This window comes from Sinohyriopsis cumingii, chromosome 15 (assembly GCF_028554795.1).
Source record: "Sinohyriopsis cumingii isolate HCF-2022 chromosome 15, ASM2855479v2, whole genome shotgun sequence".
Lineage (NCBI taxonomy): Eukaryota > Metazoa > Mollusca > Bivalvia > Unionida > Unionidae > Sinohyriopsis > Sinohyriopsis cumingii.
The window spans coordinates 108,299,657-108,320,063 of NC_142975.1; the positions used below are offsets into that span (position 1 = coordinate 108,299,657).

General features: G+C 38.4%; 1 protein-coding gene across 2 annotated transcripts in view; it reads right to left on the reverse strand.

Annotated features, from left to right (window-relative positions):
• LOC149782445 (E3 ubiquitin-protein ligase MIB2-like) overlaps window positions 1-20,407 on the reverse strand; it is a 174,729-nt gene that overhangs the window by 64,284 nt on the left and 90,038 nt on the right. For both annotated transcript variants that reach the window (XM_089933859.1, XM_089933860.1), the window contains 5 exons: window positions 19,779-19,990; window positions 18,255-18,359; window positions 10,584-10,688; window positions 8,024-8,177; window positions 3,997-4,106 (listed from right to left, as the gene is read on the reverse strand). In XM_089933859.1, coding sequence (XP_089789985.1) covers window positions 3,997-4,106; window positions 8,024-8,177; window positions 10,584-10,688; window positions 18,255-18,359; window positions 19,779-19,990 — 686 coding nt within the window. The remainder of the gene's footprint in view (window positions 1-3,996; window positions 4,107-8,023; window positions 8,178-10,583; window positions 10,689-18,254; window positions 18,360-19,778; window positions 19,991-20,407) is intronic.

Genomic DNA, 20,407 nt, shown 5'->3' on the forward strand with positions numbered 1-20,407 from the left:
TTTGAGGTATGAGCTATATCACTCAAGAGATTTAAACTGATTTCTTCTCAATTCTCTATGTTGCATGCAAGTGTCTGGTTGATTGGACCATACTAACCAAACAGTTTGGTGATTTATGTTGATGACACAGATAGTGTCTGACCCAAAATTCCTCATGGTATTTTTTGTTCTTCAAAAACTAGAGTTTTCAAATTTATTATAGCATGAAAGGGAGGGATTACTGATACTGGGAGGGTCATTCTTATATAACTTGTACAGTATTCAATAAGTAATACTGTCAAATGCAGCAGAGAGAAACACCAATAAATGAGTGAAAAGAATGTGTATATACACACACACACACACAACCACACATGCACATATATATATATATATATATATATATATATATATATATATATATATATATATATTGGGGTGAAATGTCTGACAACTTGACAAATGGTGCTGCAATGTAAATTTGTCAACATTATGAAGGTCAATAAAGTGTCATTTTTTGACAAACATTTTTGGCATGTCTATATTTCAGCAAGAGATTGAGATCACAGATTGTAAATACAAATGATCACTGCTGTTGTTGGTCAATGTTGAAATCTACAGGTGATCAGAAATGTTGGAAGTTTTTGAGGTATTTCGATTTTTTATTAATGCTAAGTCAATTGCTACTGCAGCAATATTTCATCTTTCAACAGGTGATCATCTGTAAATAATCCTATTTGTTTTGTTTCAAAAGACTGCATGTGATAAATGTGTCTTAAACAAGAGGCCCAAGTAGGTCTGAGACTGGTCATCTAGCTGACACATGCCTAATAGCCAAGTGCAAGAGCAGATGGTCAATAAATCTAGGTCAAGAGGACGCTTCCTATGGAAATTTCTTTTTATACTGCTGATTACAAAAGTTTAAAGATTTCTTTATGTTCTGCATCTTTGCCCATATTTGACCAAGGTAGAATGCAAAGATGCTTTATCTCAAAGCTGATCAAATTCTCTTGAGTATTGTTTGAGAAGTCATTTAAAAGCTTTTCCATCTGCTTAGAAGTCATTACTAATTTGCAACACTTCAAATACAAATGTGTATGCTGAACAAAGATACCCCATAGAGACCATTAGAAACTTAAATACAGTATATACCAGCTTTTTAAGTTACGTCCCAATGTAAACAAGATAGAACTTGATCTGCCATCACATAACATGGTGGCAGACTATGGTCTGTGTCGTTTGTTCTCCTAATTACTCCTAACAAACTGCATAGACCCAGATCTGTCAGCACATTATGCAATGACAGATCTGGGTCTATGCAGTGTGGAGCTGGATCTGACTTGTATGCTATTACATATGATAAATGCCAACCTTGACTGGCTGGATGGACAAAGTACATACCCTGACAAATTTATGGCAATACATATGATAAATGCTAAGCTTGACTGGATGGATGGACAAAGTACATACCCTGACCACATTTATGGCAATACATATGGTAAATGCCAAGCTTGACTGGATGGATGGACAAAGTACATACCCTGACCACATTTATGGTAATACATATGGTAAATGCCAAGCTTGACTGGATGGATGGACAAAGTACATACCCTGATCACATTTATGGTAATACATATGATAAATGCAAAACATGTCTGGATGGATGGACAAAGTACATACCCTGACCACATTTATGGTAATACATATGGTAAATGCAAAACTTGACTGGATGGATGTACAAAGTACATACCCTGACCACATTTATGGTAATACATATGATAAATGCAAAACATGTCTGGATGGATGGACAAAGTACATACCCTGACCACATTTATGGTAATACATATGGTAAATGCCAAGCTTGACTGGATGGATGGACAAAGTAACTACCCTGACCACAGTTATGGTAATACATATGGTAAATGCAAAACTTGACTGGATGGATGGACAAAGTACATACCCTGACCACATTTATGGCAATACATATGATAAATGCCAAGCTTGACTGGATGGATGGACAAAGTACATACCCTGACCACATTTATGGCAATACATATGGTAAATGCCAAGCTTGACTGGATGGATGGACAAAGTACATACCCTGACCACATTTATGGTAATACATATGGTAAATGCCAAGCTTGACTGGATGGATGGACAAAGTACATACCCTGATCACATTTATGGTAATACATATGATAAATGCAAAACATGTCTGGATGGATGGACAAAGTACATACCCTGACCACATTTATGGTAATACATATGGTAAATGCAAAACTTGACTGGATGGATGTACAAAGTACATACCCTGACCACATTTATGGTAATACATATGATAAATGCAAAACATGTCTGGATGGATGGACAAAGTACATACCCTGACCACATTTATGGTAATACATATGGTAAATGCCAAGCTTGACTGGATGGATGGACAAAGTAACTACCCTGACCACAGTTATGGTAATACATATGGTAAATGCAAAACTTGACTGGATGGATGGACAAAGTACATACCCTGACCACATTTATGGCAATACATATGGTAAATGCCAAGCTTGACTGGATGGATGGACAAAGTACATACCCTGACCACAGTTATGGTAATACAAATGGTAAATGCAAAACTTGACTGGATGGATGGACAAAGTACATACCCTGACCACATTTATAGTAATACATATGATAAATGCAAAACATGTCTGGATGGATGGACAAAGTACATACCCTGCCCACATTTATGGTAATACATATGATAAATGCAAAACTTGACTGGATGGATGGACAAAGTAACTACCCTGACCACATTTATGGTAATATATATGGTAAATGCCAAGCTTGACTGGATGGATGGACAAAGTAACTACCCTGACCACATTTATGGCAATGTATATGGTAAATGCCAAGCTTGACTGGATGGATGGACAAAGTAACTATCCTGACCACCTTCTTGTGGGTCGGTGGTTCTTCCCGGTGTTTTGCCGGGTTCTTCCTCCACCATTAATACTGGCTGCCATGTATAGCCTATCGTGTGCTGAAAAATGGCGTTAAACACCACAACATCAACATTAACATATCCTGATCACAGTTATGGTAATACATATGGTAAATGTAAAACTTGACTGGATGGATGGACATAGTAACTACCCTGTCCACATTTATGGTAATACATATGGTAAATGCAAAACTTGACTGAATGGATGGGCAAAGTACATACCCTGACCACATTTATGGTAACACATATGGTAAATGCAAAACTTGACTGGATGGATGGACAAAGTACATACCCTGACCACAGTTATGGTAATACATATGATAAATGCAAAACATGTCTGGATGGATGGACAAAGTAACTACCCTGACCACATTTATGATAACACATGTGGTAAATGCAAAACTTGTCTGGATGGATGGACAAAGTAACTACCCTGACCACATTTATGGTAATACATATGATAAATGCAAAACCTGACTGGATGGATGGACAAAGTAACTACGCTGACCACATTTATGGTGATACATATGGTAAACACCAAACTTGACTGGATGGATGGACAAAGTAACTACCCTGACCACATTTATGGTAACACATATGGTAAATGCAAAACTTGACTGGATGGATGGACATAGTAACTACCCTGACCACATTTATGGTAACACATATGGTAAATGCAAAACTTGACTGAATGGATGGACAAAGTACATACCCTGACCACATTTATGGTAACACATATGGTAAATGCAAAACTTGACTTGTTGGATGGACAAAGTAACTACCCTGACCACAGTTATGGTAATACATATGATAAATGCAAAACTTGACTGGATGGATGGACAAAGTAACTACCCTGACAACATTTATGGTGAGGTACAATGAACAGGAAACTAAAAGTTCCACAGCATACAAACTCCACTTAAACCAGTAATGATCAGTAAGGAGTTTCATTGGATGATAAATTTATATTGTAGAAGTTGAGAAATGGCATACAAATAATCTTTATACAAGTTACATACCATTTGTGGTTCTTTCTGCAGTATTCTCTTGACCCCTTGAAAATCTCCTATCATAATGGAGGCAAAAAGAGTGTTGCTGGTGATTTCTTCTGGATCGGGTTGGGGGAATGCTGACAACAGAAATGACAATTCCTAATTTTGTTTCTTTATATACAGATTTCATATTAATTTTGTGTCTCTTACAACTTGTGTAAGATTTCCCAACTTACTTATATGGCCTAAAATTGAATAAACAATAAATAATAACCAATAAAGTCTTTTTCACTCAAGTCAAAAAACATAGATAACATTATGAAAAGGAATTGTATCTGCCATGTTGCCTACTGCTTGATCCAGTGGTAAGCATGGAGACTTATCACACATAAATAATGGGTTTAAATCCCACAATATACATAATTTGTAACATTATTTGTACATATTTTTTAAATTTTTCCTTTCAGGTGTTTTCTTTATCTTAAATTAGGAAAGAGAATTATTTTTACTTCTATTTTCTGTGCAAATATATATAAAAAACACAGCACAGCATAAACAGTAAAGAGCCAATTTCATCATGTGGGATACCATGAGAAATTTGCTGCTTCATTGTTATACACTTTAGCCAGCCAATATGTTGGAGGTTGAAATAAAAAGAAAACTTGCTTGTTCCAAATAAATAATTGATATACTTTATCTTGTAGCTGAATATTATGGTATTTTTTATTGTGGCTTAAACACTAATGACAATTTTGTTCACCCACTCAATGAAAATATACGAGTCATTCACTCAATACAAGAAAATATCCTTTATGTCTCCAGGCTGTTCTCCTAAATACTTGAGGCTGTTCAAAAAAACACTCCAGGCTGTTCCTATAAACATTTTTGGAGTAAGCTGACAGTTAGATAAATAGATCTGAGCTTTAGTTTGTTTAAAATACAGTGTTTCTGTAATTAGGTTGATGTGTCAAGTTGGATAAATATCAGTGATATTAAGGTTTTTCAAGGGAGCCGTTAAAAAGTCTGGTAATACACCAACATTATACTGTGAGACAAATTAAGGCTGTTTAAGGGAGCCATTTAAAAGTCTGGTGATACAGCATGATTGCCTTTTATACTGTGAGAAATGATAAGGCTGTGCAAGGGAGCCATTTAAAAGTCTGGTGATACAGCAAGATTGCCTTGAACTGTGTGACATGATAAGGCTGTTCAAGGGAGCCATTTAAAAGTCTGGTGATAGAGCATGATTGCCTTTTATACTGTGAGAAATGATAAGGCTGTGCAAGGGAGCCATTAAAAAGTCTGGTGATACAGCATGTTTACGTTATACTGTGAGACATGGTAAGGCTGTTAAATGGAGCCATTAAAATGCCTGGTGATAACAGCATGATTACCTTATACTGTGAGACATGATAAGGCTGTTCAACAGAGCCATTAAAAAGTCTGACAATACAGCAAGTTTGCTTCATACTGGGATACATAGTACAGCAGTTAAAGAGTTATAAAGATGCTGGTGATAGAGTAAGTCTGCCTTATAATGTGAGACATCATAAGGCTGTTGAAAGAAGCCATTAAAAAGTCTGGCAATACATAATGATTGACTTATATGGTGAGACATAAGGCTGTTCAAGGGAGCCATTACAAAGTCTGATAATACAGCAAGATTATCTTATACTGTGAGACATAAGGCTGTTCAAGGGAGCCATTACATTTCTGGTATGATTGGAGTATACTGTGAAACACGATAAGGCTGTTCAAGGGAGCCATTACAAAGTCTGATAATACAGCAAGATTATCTTATACTGTGAGACATAAGGCTGTTCAAGGGAGCCATTACATTTCTGGTATGACTGGAGTATACTGTGAAACATGATAAGGCTGTTCAAGGGAGACATTAAATGTCTGGTAATACAGCATGATTGCCTTGTACTGTGACACATGATAAGGTTGTTTAAGTGAGCCATTAAATTTCTTGTAATACAGCATGATTGCCATATACTATGTGACATGATAAGGCTCTTCAAGACAGCCATTTAAAAGTCTAGTGCAACAGCAAGATTGCTTCATACTTGGCGACATATGACATTTCAAGGGAGCTATAAAAGCCTGGTGAGACAGCTAGATTGCTTGATACTGTTAGACATAAGGCTGTTAAAATTAGCCATACCCCTACCCCATCATGAAATAGCAGGTGATACAGCAAGATTGCCTGATACTGAGAGACATAACATTGCTGCTTGAGGAAGTGATATGACAGCTTGTGGCACAGCAAGATTGCCTTTTACCTGGAGACATCATCCAGCTGTTCAAGGGAACCATAACCAAACAATGGTTTCTCCCTGCTTTAAGCAGTCACTGGAGTGTAACAACAGTTATTTCTCAATCTATGCAAACTAAGCTTTTGCTTCATTAAGAAAGCATTGTTTAGATCATGAAATATCAAATGAATCAATGTGCAAACTATTATCTGTACTCACCGCACTCCAGTCACACTGTCAATGAACCTCAAAGGTGTCAATATATCAAATTAAAAGGTGCAGCTGCTTTTATCACTAGGGTATACAGTCAAAGCAATTAGTTTCCTGGATGGTAGTTTGGTTGGTATGGGTTTAATGACATTTTTCAGCACATGATAGACCATACATGGCGTCCAATATATTTGGTGGAGGAAGAACCCAGGAAAACCTTGCAATGAACCACCCATCCACAGGTACCTACTAGGAGGCCCAAGACTTGAACCCACACAAACAGAGGTATGATGTCAATGATTTGCCCAGTGGATAGTAGGTAAAGTGGTCATATTATCAGATATGGAAGTTGCATTTTGTTCTAGTGTGACCTGATATAATTTGATATCTTCATCTATCTGCCGGTGAATTAAAGCTATCTCCAATGAAAAGAGTTCATCTTAATGAAGAGATCTGAGTTGTATCCCTTTTCATTAGGGTCAGAGGGCATTCAGTATTTAAAATTTATCTATAAGGGCAGGCAAAGTTTTGATTCATGGATCACAAAGAATAGCCATATACAGATCTTTTAATTCCATATTCATCACTCAGATCTCATAAAATTTGGACCTAATTTATACATGGGGCACAAAAACAGCTCAGACAAGAGATTATTTTAGTCAGTTATGAAATAATATATATCATTGATTAAAGTAAGCAGGATACAGCAATCTTGGGTGGAACATAAATTTGGGTCAAACCTATATATATATATATATATATATATATATATATATATATATATATATATATATATATATATATATATATATACATATATATATAGTATGGTCTTGTTGAATAGTGGACATAAAACAATCTTGATAATAATAATAATAATAATCATAATAATAATAATAATTATAACAATAATAATATTAAATGCACGGCATTTGTTACAAAGACAAAGCAATTTTTTCAGGTGAACCCGTGTACAGTGGTCACCTATATCCAACAGCCAGTTTGTCTTTTCAGATGGATGCCCACTAGTGACAGGTTTGACTATATCTTGTCGGAGCAGAAAAAAACACAAAATTCCCCTTCCTTAGATATGTTTTAAATAGGAGCTTATGTGTGATAACCTAAGGCTGACTACGGTCGTCTTTCACACAAAACAATGCAAATATAGATGACATTCAGCCACATGACTTGACAGCTCCATAAGGAGACACAAGAGAGTATTTGAAGGATGAGAGACATTGGGCGATATATTAAAAATGATAAGTTTGCCCTGTGTATTGTAAGAAACAATAGATTGTTTTATGGGTGGGGAATGTTCAGTGATATATTAAAAATGATGCATTTTCCCTGTGTATTGTAAGAAACAATAGATTGTTTTATGGGTGGGGAATGTTCAGTGATATATTAAAAATGATAAGTTTGCCCTGTGTATTGTATGAAACAATAGATTGTTTTATGGGTGGGGAATGTTCAGTGATATATTAAAAATGATACATTTGCCCTGTATATTATAAGAAACAACAGACTGTTTAAATGGGGAATGTTCAGTGATATATTAAACATGATAAGTTTGCCCTCTGTCTTACATGGAATCTCATCTTCCTCATAGCTGATGATATCAGGCTGTCCCTGTGTGGCTACAAGGCAGTCCACATTGAATGTCCATGTGTAATCGCCAAATGACACCTGTATATCCCCGTCTTCATCTATGGACTCCACCTGACCCTTCTTACCAATTACCTGCAAACAGTCAGAAAACTGGTAATGAACTGTTGTCAATGGTAAATTACACTGTGCATGAATTGTGGACTGTGGTAGACAAATATTCTCTCATGTATTTTGTTGGTGTATTCACTTTTAGACAAAGTCTTTCAGTGCATATTCTATACCATCCAGTTAACTGGATTGAACGTAATTCTATCAGACATGCATTGTTAATTTATTTGCATAAAAATGTTATTAAAATGACATTTCATAAGCCCATTTTATTTTTTTTTTTCTTTATATTGCACTCATTAAACAAATACATTACATCATGACCTTATATGGTCAATAAGCATACTGATATGACATTTCATAAACCCGTTTCATATCTTTTATATTTCACTGGTTAATTACATGTATTATGTCATGGCATAATAGGGTCAATTAGCATACTGATATAACATTTCATAAACCCATTTCAAAACTTGTATATTTCACTGCTTAATTAAATATATTATGTCATGACATCATAGGGTGAATTATCATATTGGGATGTCATTTCATACACCTGTTTCATATCTTTTATATTTCATGGTTAATTACAATTATATTATGTCATGACATCATAGGGTCAATTAGCATACTGATATGTCATTTCATAAACCCGTTTCATATCTTTCATATTTCATGGTTAATTACAATTATATTATGTCATGACATCATAGGGTCAATTAGCATACTGATATGTCATTTCATAAACCCGTTTCATATCTTTCATATTTCATGGTTAATTACATCATAAGATCATAAGGTCTTGGTTTAATAAATTTCTAATCAGGGTTTGACTCTTCAATAATAAATGGGTAGGTTGTGTTGAAGAGGCAGAGCCATACTTCTATCAGTATCAGGAATGTTTCAAATAAAATCTCTCCTCCCTTCCCACCCATCACTTCAGAAGGATTTTTTACTATAACTTGCTGCCACGAGAAAAATGGTAAATGAAAAGGAAAAACTGTGTGCTTCTTATTTGTCAGAAAACAGATTATTATTTTGTAACCTCACTAGTTGGCAGTTCTAGGCAGGTATACAATATCTATCAGTAATGGTAATTTTACCATTTGCAATCACCGATGGAGTAAATGAGTCTCAGTCAAGCCTACCAGTATGAATGCTCCAAATTTACCACCTTTTCTCAAAGTTTTCAGTAATCCTTAATTCTTCCCTGGTGAGAACAATTATTTTTGCGAACACTAAGTTTTTGGACAGTTGTTTATATCAAGTTTACGTATGGCCTTAATTTCTGAACACATTAAATAAAGTCAGTTAGTTTATATTGAGAAACAGAAAGGTAAGTTAATTTAAAATGGTCTTTGAAAACAAAAGCCCACAATTTATGCTGCATTAATACAACTGCCAGCAGTTGCCATAAAAATGACTATCAACCATAGTTTTAAACAAATATCTAGTGCAAAAATGTCAAGAAAATTAAAAAAAAGTCAAGTTTTATATTATGTATATATATTGTTATTGCATACAAACTAACAATGATTGATAATAAAAGACAAAATCCCTTCCTATTAAAGGACGTTCTGCTTTTATATTGATTGCTTGGATCTATTGGCATGATAAAAGACAAGATTCCTATCAGTTACATACGTTATTTATTCTTGCATTGCCCAGGTTTTACACCAATTAGTCAGTACATTACCATTTGCGAGTGTGTGTGTGAGTGTGATTTCAATTTCTAATGTAGCTTTAAAAAAAATTCACTCATATCCCTATGATGTCTACAGTGTGACAGTTTAGAGTGATGTCTAGCACTGTGGCATAATAATGCAGACATGTAGCATGATGTCTCACCCAGTCACATTATCCTGACACCCGGTTGATCACTCCTAACACTAACCTCTTAATGCTGAGTGCCAAGCAAGGCAGCTGCTAAAACCATTTTTATAAGTCTTTGGTATAACTCAGTCAGAGCTTGGCCCACAACCTCCAGCTGATGATGACGATGCTCTAACCACTTATGACACTGGAATTATCATCAGATGTACTTGCTTATAAGTTTAGTGTAACTGCAAACAAAACAGACCCTGATCTACCACTGCATGATGTGCATAAAAGTAAACCCATGATAATAAAACCTATGGCAGGATTTAAGGACTATATCAATACACTTTGCTCTAGCAAACCAACCTTGAACAAGCAATATATAAAGAGCTAAAAATCCTCAATTATAGTGAGGTAAAATGTAATGGCCCATTCCTAAAATGGGCAAGAATTATAAATGAAGATGTACTTTATATGATATCATGTAAATTTGTAAGCTCTCAAAAGACAGTGAAGACATGACTGAGAATCATCATGGGGTACATTTGTTGGTTACTTTTCTATGTTTATAAAGATCGATTACAGTCATCTAAAATGCAGTGAGTTACTGACCCTGGTCATTTTTTCATTCCATCCCACTCGCTCTTCCTGCATCTTCTTGACAGAGTTGATATTGTCTATGACCTGTACTACCTGACCTGGTGCAAACTCCTTCACCTACACGATGTACAGAATAACAGTATACAAGCTCATAATACATGAATTTTATTTTACAGTATCATGAATGAAACATCCCAAGTAAAAAAGCTACTGACGGTTGGAAATATAAAATGTAAAGTTTCTGATCACTTCAATGTGCATTATTAAATATCTATAAATATAAATATTTATAAATTTTAATATTATGTTCCATTCTACTATAGACTATGTTTCAGTAAAGTTTTATTTTCGTAGAAAGATTTATTTCAAATAAAGTCATGTTTAATGAAATCATGTTCATTACATGACAAATCTCAGATACTACATAAACAATTCAGGTTCCTATGGTTTACAATATAAACTGAAAACTGGGCAGTTCAGGTCATCTTAGCTTTATATATATATATATATATATATATATATATATATACACACACACACACACATACACACACCTCTCCCTTGATAACTTGCGCACAGTGGGGTACAAAAACATCAACTGCACTATAAGTGAGGTGCGAGTTATCAAGGGGCCTATAAAAAAAGCCAAAACCAATAAAGGGATCAACGTAAATGCAAAAGGGGGTGGGTGGGTTGGCTTGTTATAGTGTTGAATACTCAGTTTATAATCATGCTGAGATTGACTGTGAATAAATATCTCTTCATAACAGGGTACATGTACTTTGTTTATTTTTTCCTCATAGAGCAACATTAATTTCAGGATAAATTACAGTATATTGAGGAGATCATCAAAAACATTATTCCACATGGTTTCCGTTCGCTTAACACGTGTACCACTTCACATATTGTGTACTATGTGTTTGAATTGGATACATTTTAGTTTTATTGTTTGATCCAAATTAGATGTCTTTTTTTAATACAAAAGATTGACACTCTTTTCGAGAAACATTGTCAATCGAAGTAAAAAGAAAAAAAAAATCATATTGGTTAATGATTACCAACATAAATTTAATGGGTCTACAAATTTAAAACAACGTACATTTGAACACTATAAAAACAGATTAAACGCTGGGGAATTTCTTGAGAAAGCAAATTTTTAGTAAATTATGTTTCTCCGAGAATACTTACCAGATCACATTAACGTTAGGGATATAAGCCTGCTACCTCTCGAATCCAGCCCTACTAAAAGACGAAAATTCGTCTTTTCTGTCTATCTCATATAGACCAAAGGGCAATAACTCTTGCCCCTTACCTCCCCTTGCCACCGCCAGGTGTCACTAGTTTTTTAAGCTGAGCGATATATATTATACGAGGATACTCACATAGCAGGGTGGTTGGGAGGGTTTTTAAGTAATGTGATCGGGTAAGTATTCTCGGAGAAACATAATTTACTAAAAATTTGCTTTCTCCTTCAAATACGTTCCCCGATCACATTAACGTTAGGAGAAAAGGTAATAGGAGGAGGGAATGCTGAGCATCCTACCTCCACCCCGGGTACCTTCTAGGGAATGATGGCTGGATTCCCCATTTGAAAGATGACCCGTTCTCCTAATTTCATCAGCAACACAGCCTAGGGTCCCGTGATATGTGACCCCTATATACGGTTAAGAAGATAGTTATTGAAATCTTCTTACCTAAGAAATTTCACTGGCGAATCCAGCGAAGCTGATAGGCTGTGCTGATTGTTTTAAATGGGTCTGGTGGTCATCTGGGCTGCCGACACCGGACCTACCAGATTCAAGGTCTGCCTCTGCGAAACCAAATCTCTGAGATAAAAACTGGAGAAGGTTGACTCTGCATGCCAGCCAACAGCTTCTATTATATCTCAGATTGAAACATTGCATTCGAATGCAAGGCTTGCCGAGTATTGCTCTAATCTCATGAGCTGTAATCTTCATGAGGCGACTCTGATCTTGTGAGACCTCAGAGTACGCTGAACATATAACCCACTTCAGCCATGAAGCAAGGGCTTGAGGGGTGATATCCCGTTTACCAGCTTTGACCAGAAGAAAGAGGGGCTTACGTGTGTCCCGACACACCTCTGTGCGTTTTAAATAGTGCTTGAGTGCACAAATAGGATCTTGCATGGCTGTTGCTCTTGACTTATCTATGGAAGAGAGCAAGCGAATGACAATTCTTTGATTGCCAATGGATGGTAACCTATTTTTGGCTACAAAGCCTGGTTGCATCAGGAGGACCACTGAACCATCTGATCTGAACTGAAGAAAGTTCGGGTCACTGGAAAGGGCATGTAACTCGCTCACCCTGCATGCTGAAGCTAAGGCTATCAAGAAACATGTTTTGTATGATAGTAGCTTTAACGAAGTGTGGGCTAAAGGTTCAAATTTGTCTGAATTGAGCCATATTAAAACCCAGGACAGATTCCATTTTGGAAACAGGGTGAGGGATTTTGGTCGATTGAAATCAAAATTGGCTAAAAGATCTGATAGATCTTTGTTATGCCCAATATAACATCTACCATGATGGCGGAATGTGTCTGATATCATGGAGCGGTAGCCTTTGATAGTAATTGGGGCCAACTGTTTCTCCTCGAAAAGCCTGAGAAAAAAGTCGGCCAGTTGAGGGATTGAGACACTCAAAGGGACGATGTTATTGATATGGCACCAGTCCCTGAAAACACGCCACTTTCCCTCGTAAGCCTTCAGAGTGGAGGGCCTTCTTGCTCTTGAGATTCTCTCCACAATCGAAGGTTGAAATTATTTGTCTCGCAAGGCTGTCTGGACAAGAGCCAAGCGTGAAGAAGAAGACGGTCCGGGCAGGGGTGGAACACCATGACCACGGTTGTTTGAGAAGATTTGGGCTGGTTGGAATCTTCCTGGGTAGATCTATCACTAGATCGAGTAGATCGGTGACCCAGGACTTGTTCCATCTGAGAGGGGCAATCAGAATCATCCAACAGTTCTGACCCCTTAACCTCTGGATTATTTTCAGTACCAAAACCGTGGGAGGGTAGGCGAATGCCCACAACCCCTCAAAGCTGATTGATAGAGCGTCCATGGCCCAAGCCTCTGGGTCTGGAACCGGAGAGATGAAGATGGGCAACTTGTGATTCCACCTTGTCGCAAAAAGATCGATCATCGGACGCCCCCAAAGTGTGCAAATCCGAAGAAGGACTGATTGATGGAGTGACCATTCCGTGTGAATGACTTGACCCTTCCTGGATAGAGTGTCGGCCAAGACATTGAGTCTGCCGGGAATGTGTCTGATTTGTACGTTGATGTGGAGGTTGTTGCACCAACGTAGAAACTGCCAGATCAGAATGCATAGGTCTGGTGATTTGGTGCCCCCTTGTTTGAGGAGGTAAGTCACCACCACAGAGTTGTCTGACATAATGAGGACAGTTTTTCCTGAGAGTTGATCCTTCCAGAAATGAAAGGCATTGATGACAGCCCTCATTTCTAAAAGGTTGATGTGCACAGGCCTGGCTCCCATGTGCCGCTGACTGTAGCGAAGTCTGGCAACAGGTGGGCACCCCAACCATAGGTACTGGCGTCGGTACATACTGTTATCTCCGCTTGGGGCATCTCCAGAGGAATCCCCGTGGATAGCCAACTGGGGTTGTGCCAATGACGCAGGAATGATCGTATCTCGGGCATGATCATTATTGTTTGATTGAGGAGACTTGAAAAGGGGCACCATTGTGCCAGTAACGTCATTTGTAAGGGACGCATAAAAAGACGGCCAAGCGGGATCAAGTCCGCCACCGCATTGAATAATCCAAGGAGTTGCAAGAATTGTCTCACTGAAATCCATGTCCTGTTGAAAACGGACTCAACGAGTTCGACGATCCGGATTACGCAAGCGCGAGGAAGCCGTACCAGATTCAGATCGGTGAGAAACTCCATACCCAGATGGACAAAACGCTGGGATGGATGGAGATCGGACTTTTTCCAGTTCATGAGAAAGCCTAGATGATCTTAAAGTGCTAAAAGATTGTTTCTGCCTTTGAGCAGAATAGAACTTACCATATGTTTCTGGAGGATGTAGTCCAAGTACACTGCTTTCCCTGTAGATGAAGTCGAGCAGAACAGGGTGACGACGCAATCCATAACCTTGGTAAAAGCCCAAGGGCTGATGTTGAGGGCAAAGGGTAGGACCTGGAACTGATAAACCGTGTCACGGTAAGTGAATCGGAGAAATTTCCGTTACGCGGGGTGGATAGGGACGTGAAAATATGCGTCGGTCATATCTAGACTGACGGCATACTTGTCCCACCGGATGGAATGACGGATTCATCTCGCCGTTTCCATCTTGAATTTTGGTGGTAAAATGTATTGGTTGAGGCGACTCAGGTCGATGATCGACCACAACTTGCTGTTTGCCTTCTGGATAAGAAACAGCCTGGAATAAAACCTCGGCGATTGCGGTTTTTTCACAATCTCCACTGCCTGTTTTTCTATGAGCGACCGTATCTCCTGTTGTAGAAAGGTATCCTTCTCCCGATCGGACGGTACGTCCATGAAGAGGGGAGAGGAGGACAGGGGAGGGGGTTGGATAAATGAAATTCGAAGACCCTCCTAAATGACCTGGATCACCCAATCTTTCTGAGGAAAAAAGGTGGTCCAGTGGTCCTGAAATTGCAGGAGGTGGCCGCCTACAGGTAGGCTGTCCAGGGGTGGTGGGGAGGGTTAGGAGGCTTGAAGACGGAGAAACTTTGTTTCTTACCACCTCTGTATGGTTGCCTCCTAGCTTGATTATACTGTTGTCTCTTGGCATTGGGTTGGGATCTATACCGCACATTTGATTGTAAGGATCCCTTGTCCCTGGTCCGCCAATCATCCCTCCGCTGTGGCAGGGGATTTTTTCTAAACGCCTGCGAGGGTTGGGCGGCGAGTTGGAGGGGCAGTTCCTGAGCTGCCTGCTTCCGAACTTCTTCAATTTTTCCTCCAAAGAGTAAAGGCGACCCAAACGGAGTCATCCGTAAAACCAGAGTGTGATGGGGCTTGAGCGACGTGGACCGCAGACATGTGTCACGTCGTATCAGGTCTAAGTTGGCAGAAGCAGTCAACGCATTAGCCATGGAATGGTGAGCTGCCCTGTTAATAGCTGCCCTGTTAATAACTCTAGCAATCCGGACCATCGCTTCCCAAGCATGGTCATTGTCAGATTTTTCTGCGAGTCGGAAAATGGCTAATGAAGCCAAGTCTAACAGTGAAGACGTAGCGACTACGTTCCGGACTAGCTTTGATGTGGCATGGAACACATTTTTGTCCACTTTGTAAAACAGTGGAGTGGACATGTGAAGTGCTGCCATATTTTTGTCCAGGGCCAGAAGATCCGTACTGAAGGCGTCTGAATGAGTTTTGTACCAGCGACACGAGAACGTTGCTGGCACTTGGCTTTCTGAAAAGAACGCCTTAGCATTCCCCGGATCACCTATTCGTCCTGATAGGCGATCATTGATCTCCTTAATTTTTGCTGACTGGGGAAGGAGCCGGAAGGATGGCATCTCTTCCTCCCCGTCAAGATCTACAGACGCCTTAACTTTGTAGTCTTGAGTGGCGGTAGGAGGTGGAGGGCATTCTGAAGTTGCCAACACCCTATAAATTTCTTCCACTGCCGCCTTGAAGCCAAACTCAGTCCGTTCCATGGTTGGATCTGTGTACGGCTGATTTGCAGGTGTTTCGTCACCCTCACTGTGTGCCGAGTTGTGTTCTGGAATAGCTTGCATTTCTGGATAGAGCACACCAGGTGGCATAGATGACGCAATTCTGTCATCCTTGACACTGTCACTAACTCTCCCTTGTGGATAAGCTGTGAACATATGGAGGGCCGGCCCTGCTGGCTGGTTTGTCTGGCTTGTGGTCGGCCTGAATGTTGGCGACGGTCCTGCTATCACTGGTACCAGCTGCTCCAATGGCCTGGCTGGACAGACAGATTTCTCACTAAAATCTCCGCCATAGTACTGGTATGTTGCCGGCGGTACAGCTTGACAGACGGATTTATCACTAAGATCCCCATAAATCATATTTGGTCAGACCGTTTAGCAATAGGGTCCCCATGCTGGGACAGCTGGACGGCCGGTGACATAGAAGTTGTATAATGAAATGGATCCGATGGATCCAGTAAAAACCCCATGCGTCCTGACTTACAGGCCCGAAGGCCATGCTCGGACATGCGGGGGGACTTACGCCCACTGGGCAGCCTAAAATTGTGGGGGGGGAACATTCCCCCAAAGAGTCAGAAAAAGCTGTGGAGGCGAGTGAGGGAAATAAGGGTAATATCTGGCCTGATGTCAATAGCTGTGTCATTGTTTCCTGGACCAAACGATGCATCTGTTCAAAGGTGGACTGTTGTACCCTGTCAACATTATTTTCCTCCATTGCCACTGATGTTACTGTGGCTGATGGTTGCAAACGACGAACTTTAGGTGGAGGGGGGACCCCAACATCCCCCACAAGACTTGCAATGGAGGCTGTCTTCGGATGTATACTGAGGACATCAATGCTATCTTTCTTCGACTTATTCCGTCTATCCCTCCCTTTTGCTGCCATCTGGACTACATCAGCCCACATTTGCTCTGTCCAAGTATTACACACGTTGCATGGTACAGATGATGTACACTTATACATACAATACAAGAGTCATGGTTGTCTTCTTTTGCTTTGAACTTTCTGCATTTCATGCATTTGGTTGACATTTCTACTGAAACGACACAAGAAAAGAAAACAAAGCACAAATTAGCAATTCAGCATGTTATTAATTCGCTAATACCACAACCGTTACTAACGGAGTAAGCGAAATTAGTGTCGCGTTAACTCTTAATTGACAACACGAGTTCAGCAATAGCATGTGTAACATGGTCTTCAGTAGATGAAATCTGTAAGGGTGACAAAGTCACTCAATTTTGAAAAAATTGTTAAAATAATGTATACAACCTGTAGAAGAATGATTGTCCAACGCAATAAATCCAAATTTAACTTCGGATGGTCCAATTTAATGCTAAGATGGCTTGGATTGTTTGGAGGTATAATGTACATGTTATCAGTACAAGCGAAGCTTAAAAACTAGTGACACCTGGCGGTGGCAAGGGGAGGTAAGGGGCAAGAGTTATTGCCCTTTGGTCTATATGAGATAGACAGAAAAGACAAATTTTCGTCTTTTAGTAGGGCTGGATTCAAGAGGTAGCAGGCTTATATCCCTAACGTTAATGTGATCGGGGAACGTATTTGAAGGAGAATTTATGTTCCAGCAGCAAGTTGACATGTTGGGTAGCAGATGATTTTGTACGTGTGGGACAACTTCTTGCAAATTTCGAAACCTGGATTAAAATGCAATATTGTTTTAAGGTATACATTTCCCTCTTTTATATAATGTATTTATTTTTATGATTCTAAAAGATACACAGTAAATCAGATTTTCTGGATTACCGGTTCAAGGTCATGGAGTGGGTCTTCATGATGACATTTAGAAATCACATTTTCATATGCATTTCGACTTGAAATGCGGGATATTTTTTTGTACACTTTATGAAAATCACTTTTATTAATTAAAGTACGATCTTTCTTTCTTGATACAAAATGGATTTTTGAACAAAAATAACACGTGATTCAATGTTTACAGAAATTCCTTTCCAATAAGCTTATTTTTTAATTTACTTACCTCCTTCAGACATTGTTCATGGAAAGTCCACTTTCCTGCAGAACCATAGTCCACAGTCACATCATACCCATTAACAATTAACACTGTCCCTGTTAGTCCCAAACACTATATGAAAAGGAGAAAATGCAATATTTACTGTTGGTGCTTATCACTGATGCTTTGGATAAAAGTAAAGCGTAAAAAACATGGTAAAATGCCATCCGCCATTGATGTAGTCAAAAGGAAACATAAACAATATTGTCTGAAATTTTCACTTACATATCAGTGAGATAAAAATTTCTAATAACATTATTATCAAATTCCATAGTTTTTCTAACAATATTTAGATGATATGGAAAAGGGTCTCTCTGTAAACTGGTCAGAAATATATATATATATATATATATATATATATATATATATATATATATATATATATATATATATATATATATATATATAAAAGAACATGCTTTTTAATGTCAGTATATGGAATGTTCCATTTGGAAAAAGGTGACTGAGCATTGAAAGCTTTATCTGCCCCATCTTTATCCTTGATACTAGTGTGACTAAGCATCCAACAGCACATAAGACTTTTTCCTGATTGTATAAGCAAATCATGTTTCTGACAGATTTGGGTGAACAACAGATTGTCAGTTCAAATAGTTTTGAAATTGTTTTAATGTGAAGAGGGAGTAAGAATTGGTACTGAAACTTATTTTTTCAAGACTTCAATGTAATTCAAATGTTTCAGTATGTAGACAGATTCTTAGGTTATAATGGTGGCTGTATTCAATAACCAGATGCTGCAATGGGGTGTTACAATGGCAGCTTCAACCCTGTCTCTATCAATACTGACAAAGAATATCTGTATTTAACAGTATATTAGAATGTGAAAAATTATTTAAAGCCAATAAATGCAAAGTGCCACTATTAGAGACACACCTCAATAACCAATGCAACCTAGATGTTCTGGGCAGGATTCCAACCTGCAACCTGGAACCCATCAAGAGTCTGACCTACCAGCCACTAGGCCAATATCACAGATCCTCATTAAAAATGGAAGACTCTGGATAAATATGATATCAATCTTTAATATATTTACCAGCTTAGATATCAATCCAATTAATCAACCAAAGGTTATTGGCTTGTGCTGAAGCCAAAACTGACTCGACTTTTAAATACCTAAGGTAACACTCAAATCGTTGGGACTGGAGAGAACCTGCCTAAATTGTATGCTTTGCATTTCTGAGGTCTCATGGTTGATCCTTTTTTACATGTGCGAGCATATTTTGATCCATCAAAGGCTGGTGCTTTGTCTGAGTTCACTGGTTTCTTTACTGACCAATCAAATTACACCAATATTAAAAATGAACCATATAAGTTGGTTGTACTTGTTGGTGCAATCAACATTAAATAAACAAACTGTCAGTTCCAGTTATCTACATGACTGAAAATTTGTAAATGATTCACAGCTGGCTAATTAATATTTTACTGTAAAATTACTCTGCTGAACAGGTGGAAAACACAGGTAGAATTTTATACCTCAAGCATGCCATCATTCCAAGATCCCCTGCTTTGTTCCATCATTCTCAGTATATCAGGTTCAATCTCAATTCTGACATGGTCGCCAGCTTTGAATCTGTCACCAGAGCTGACAGCACCACCTGGACTCTCCTGTGGTTTTGAGATGGGAAGAGCAGAGGAAGCAGGAGGTGCAGCAGAAATAGATGGAGGTTCTTTTGTCATGTTAATCTCTGAAAAATGGTTAGAAAGCTTGTCAAAGCTTTAAAAATACAAGCTAAGACTTACAAACCCAAGCTAAGACTTATGAATCCAAGCTAAGACTTACAAACCTAAGCTTAGATTCATAAACCCATGCTAAGATGCATAAACCTGATTTAAGCCTCACATAGCCATGCTAAAACTCACAAAGCCATACCAAGACTTGCAAAGCAAATTAAAGAGTCACAAATCAAAGTTAAGACTCACAAACCATGCTAGGACTAATAAACCAAAGCCAAGGCTAACAAACCAAAGCTAAGACTCACAAACCAAAGCTAAGACTCAAAAACCAAAGCTAAGATTTACAAACTTGATCAGCTGAGAATTTCTCCAAAAAAGTCACTGTAGTTTCATGAGTAGCGCTGGAGAGAATATTCAGCAGCAGCAAC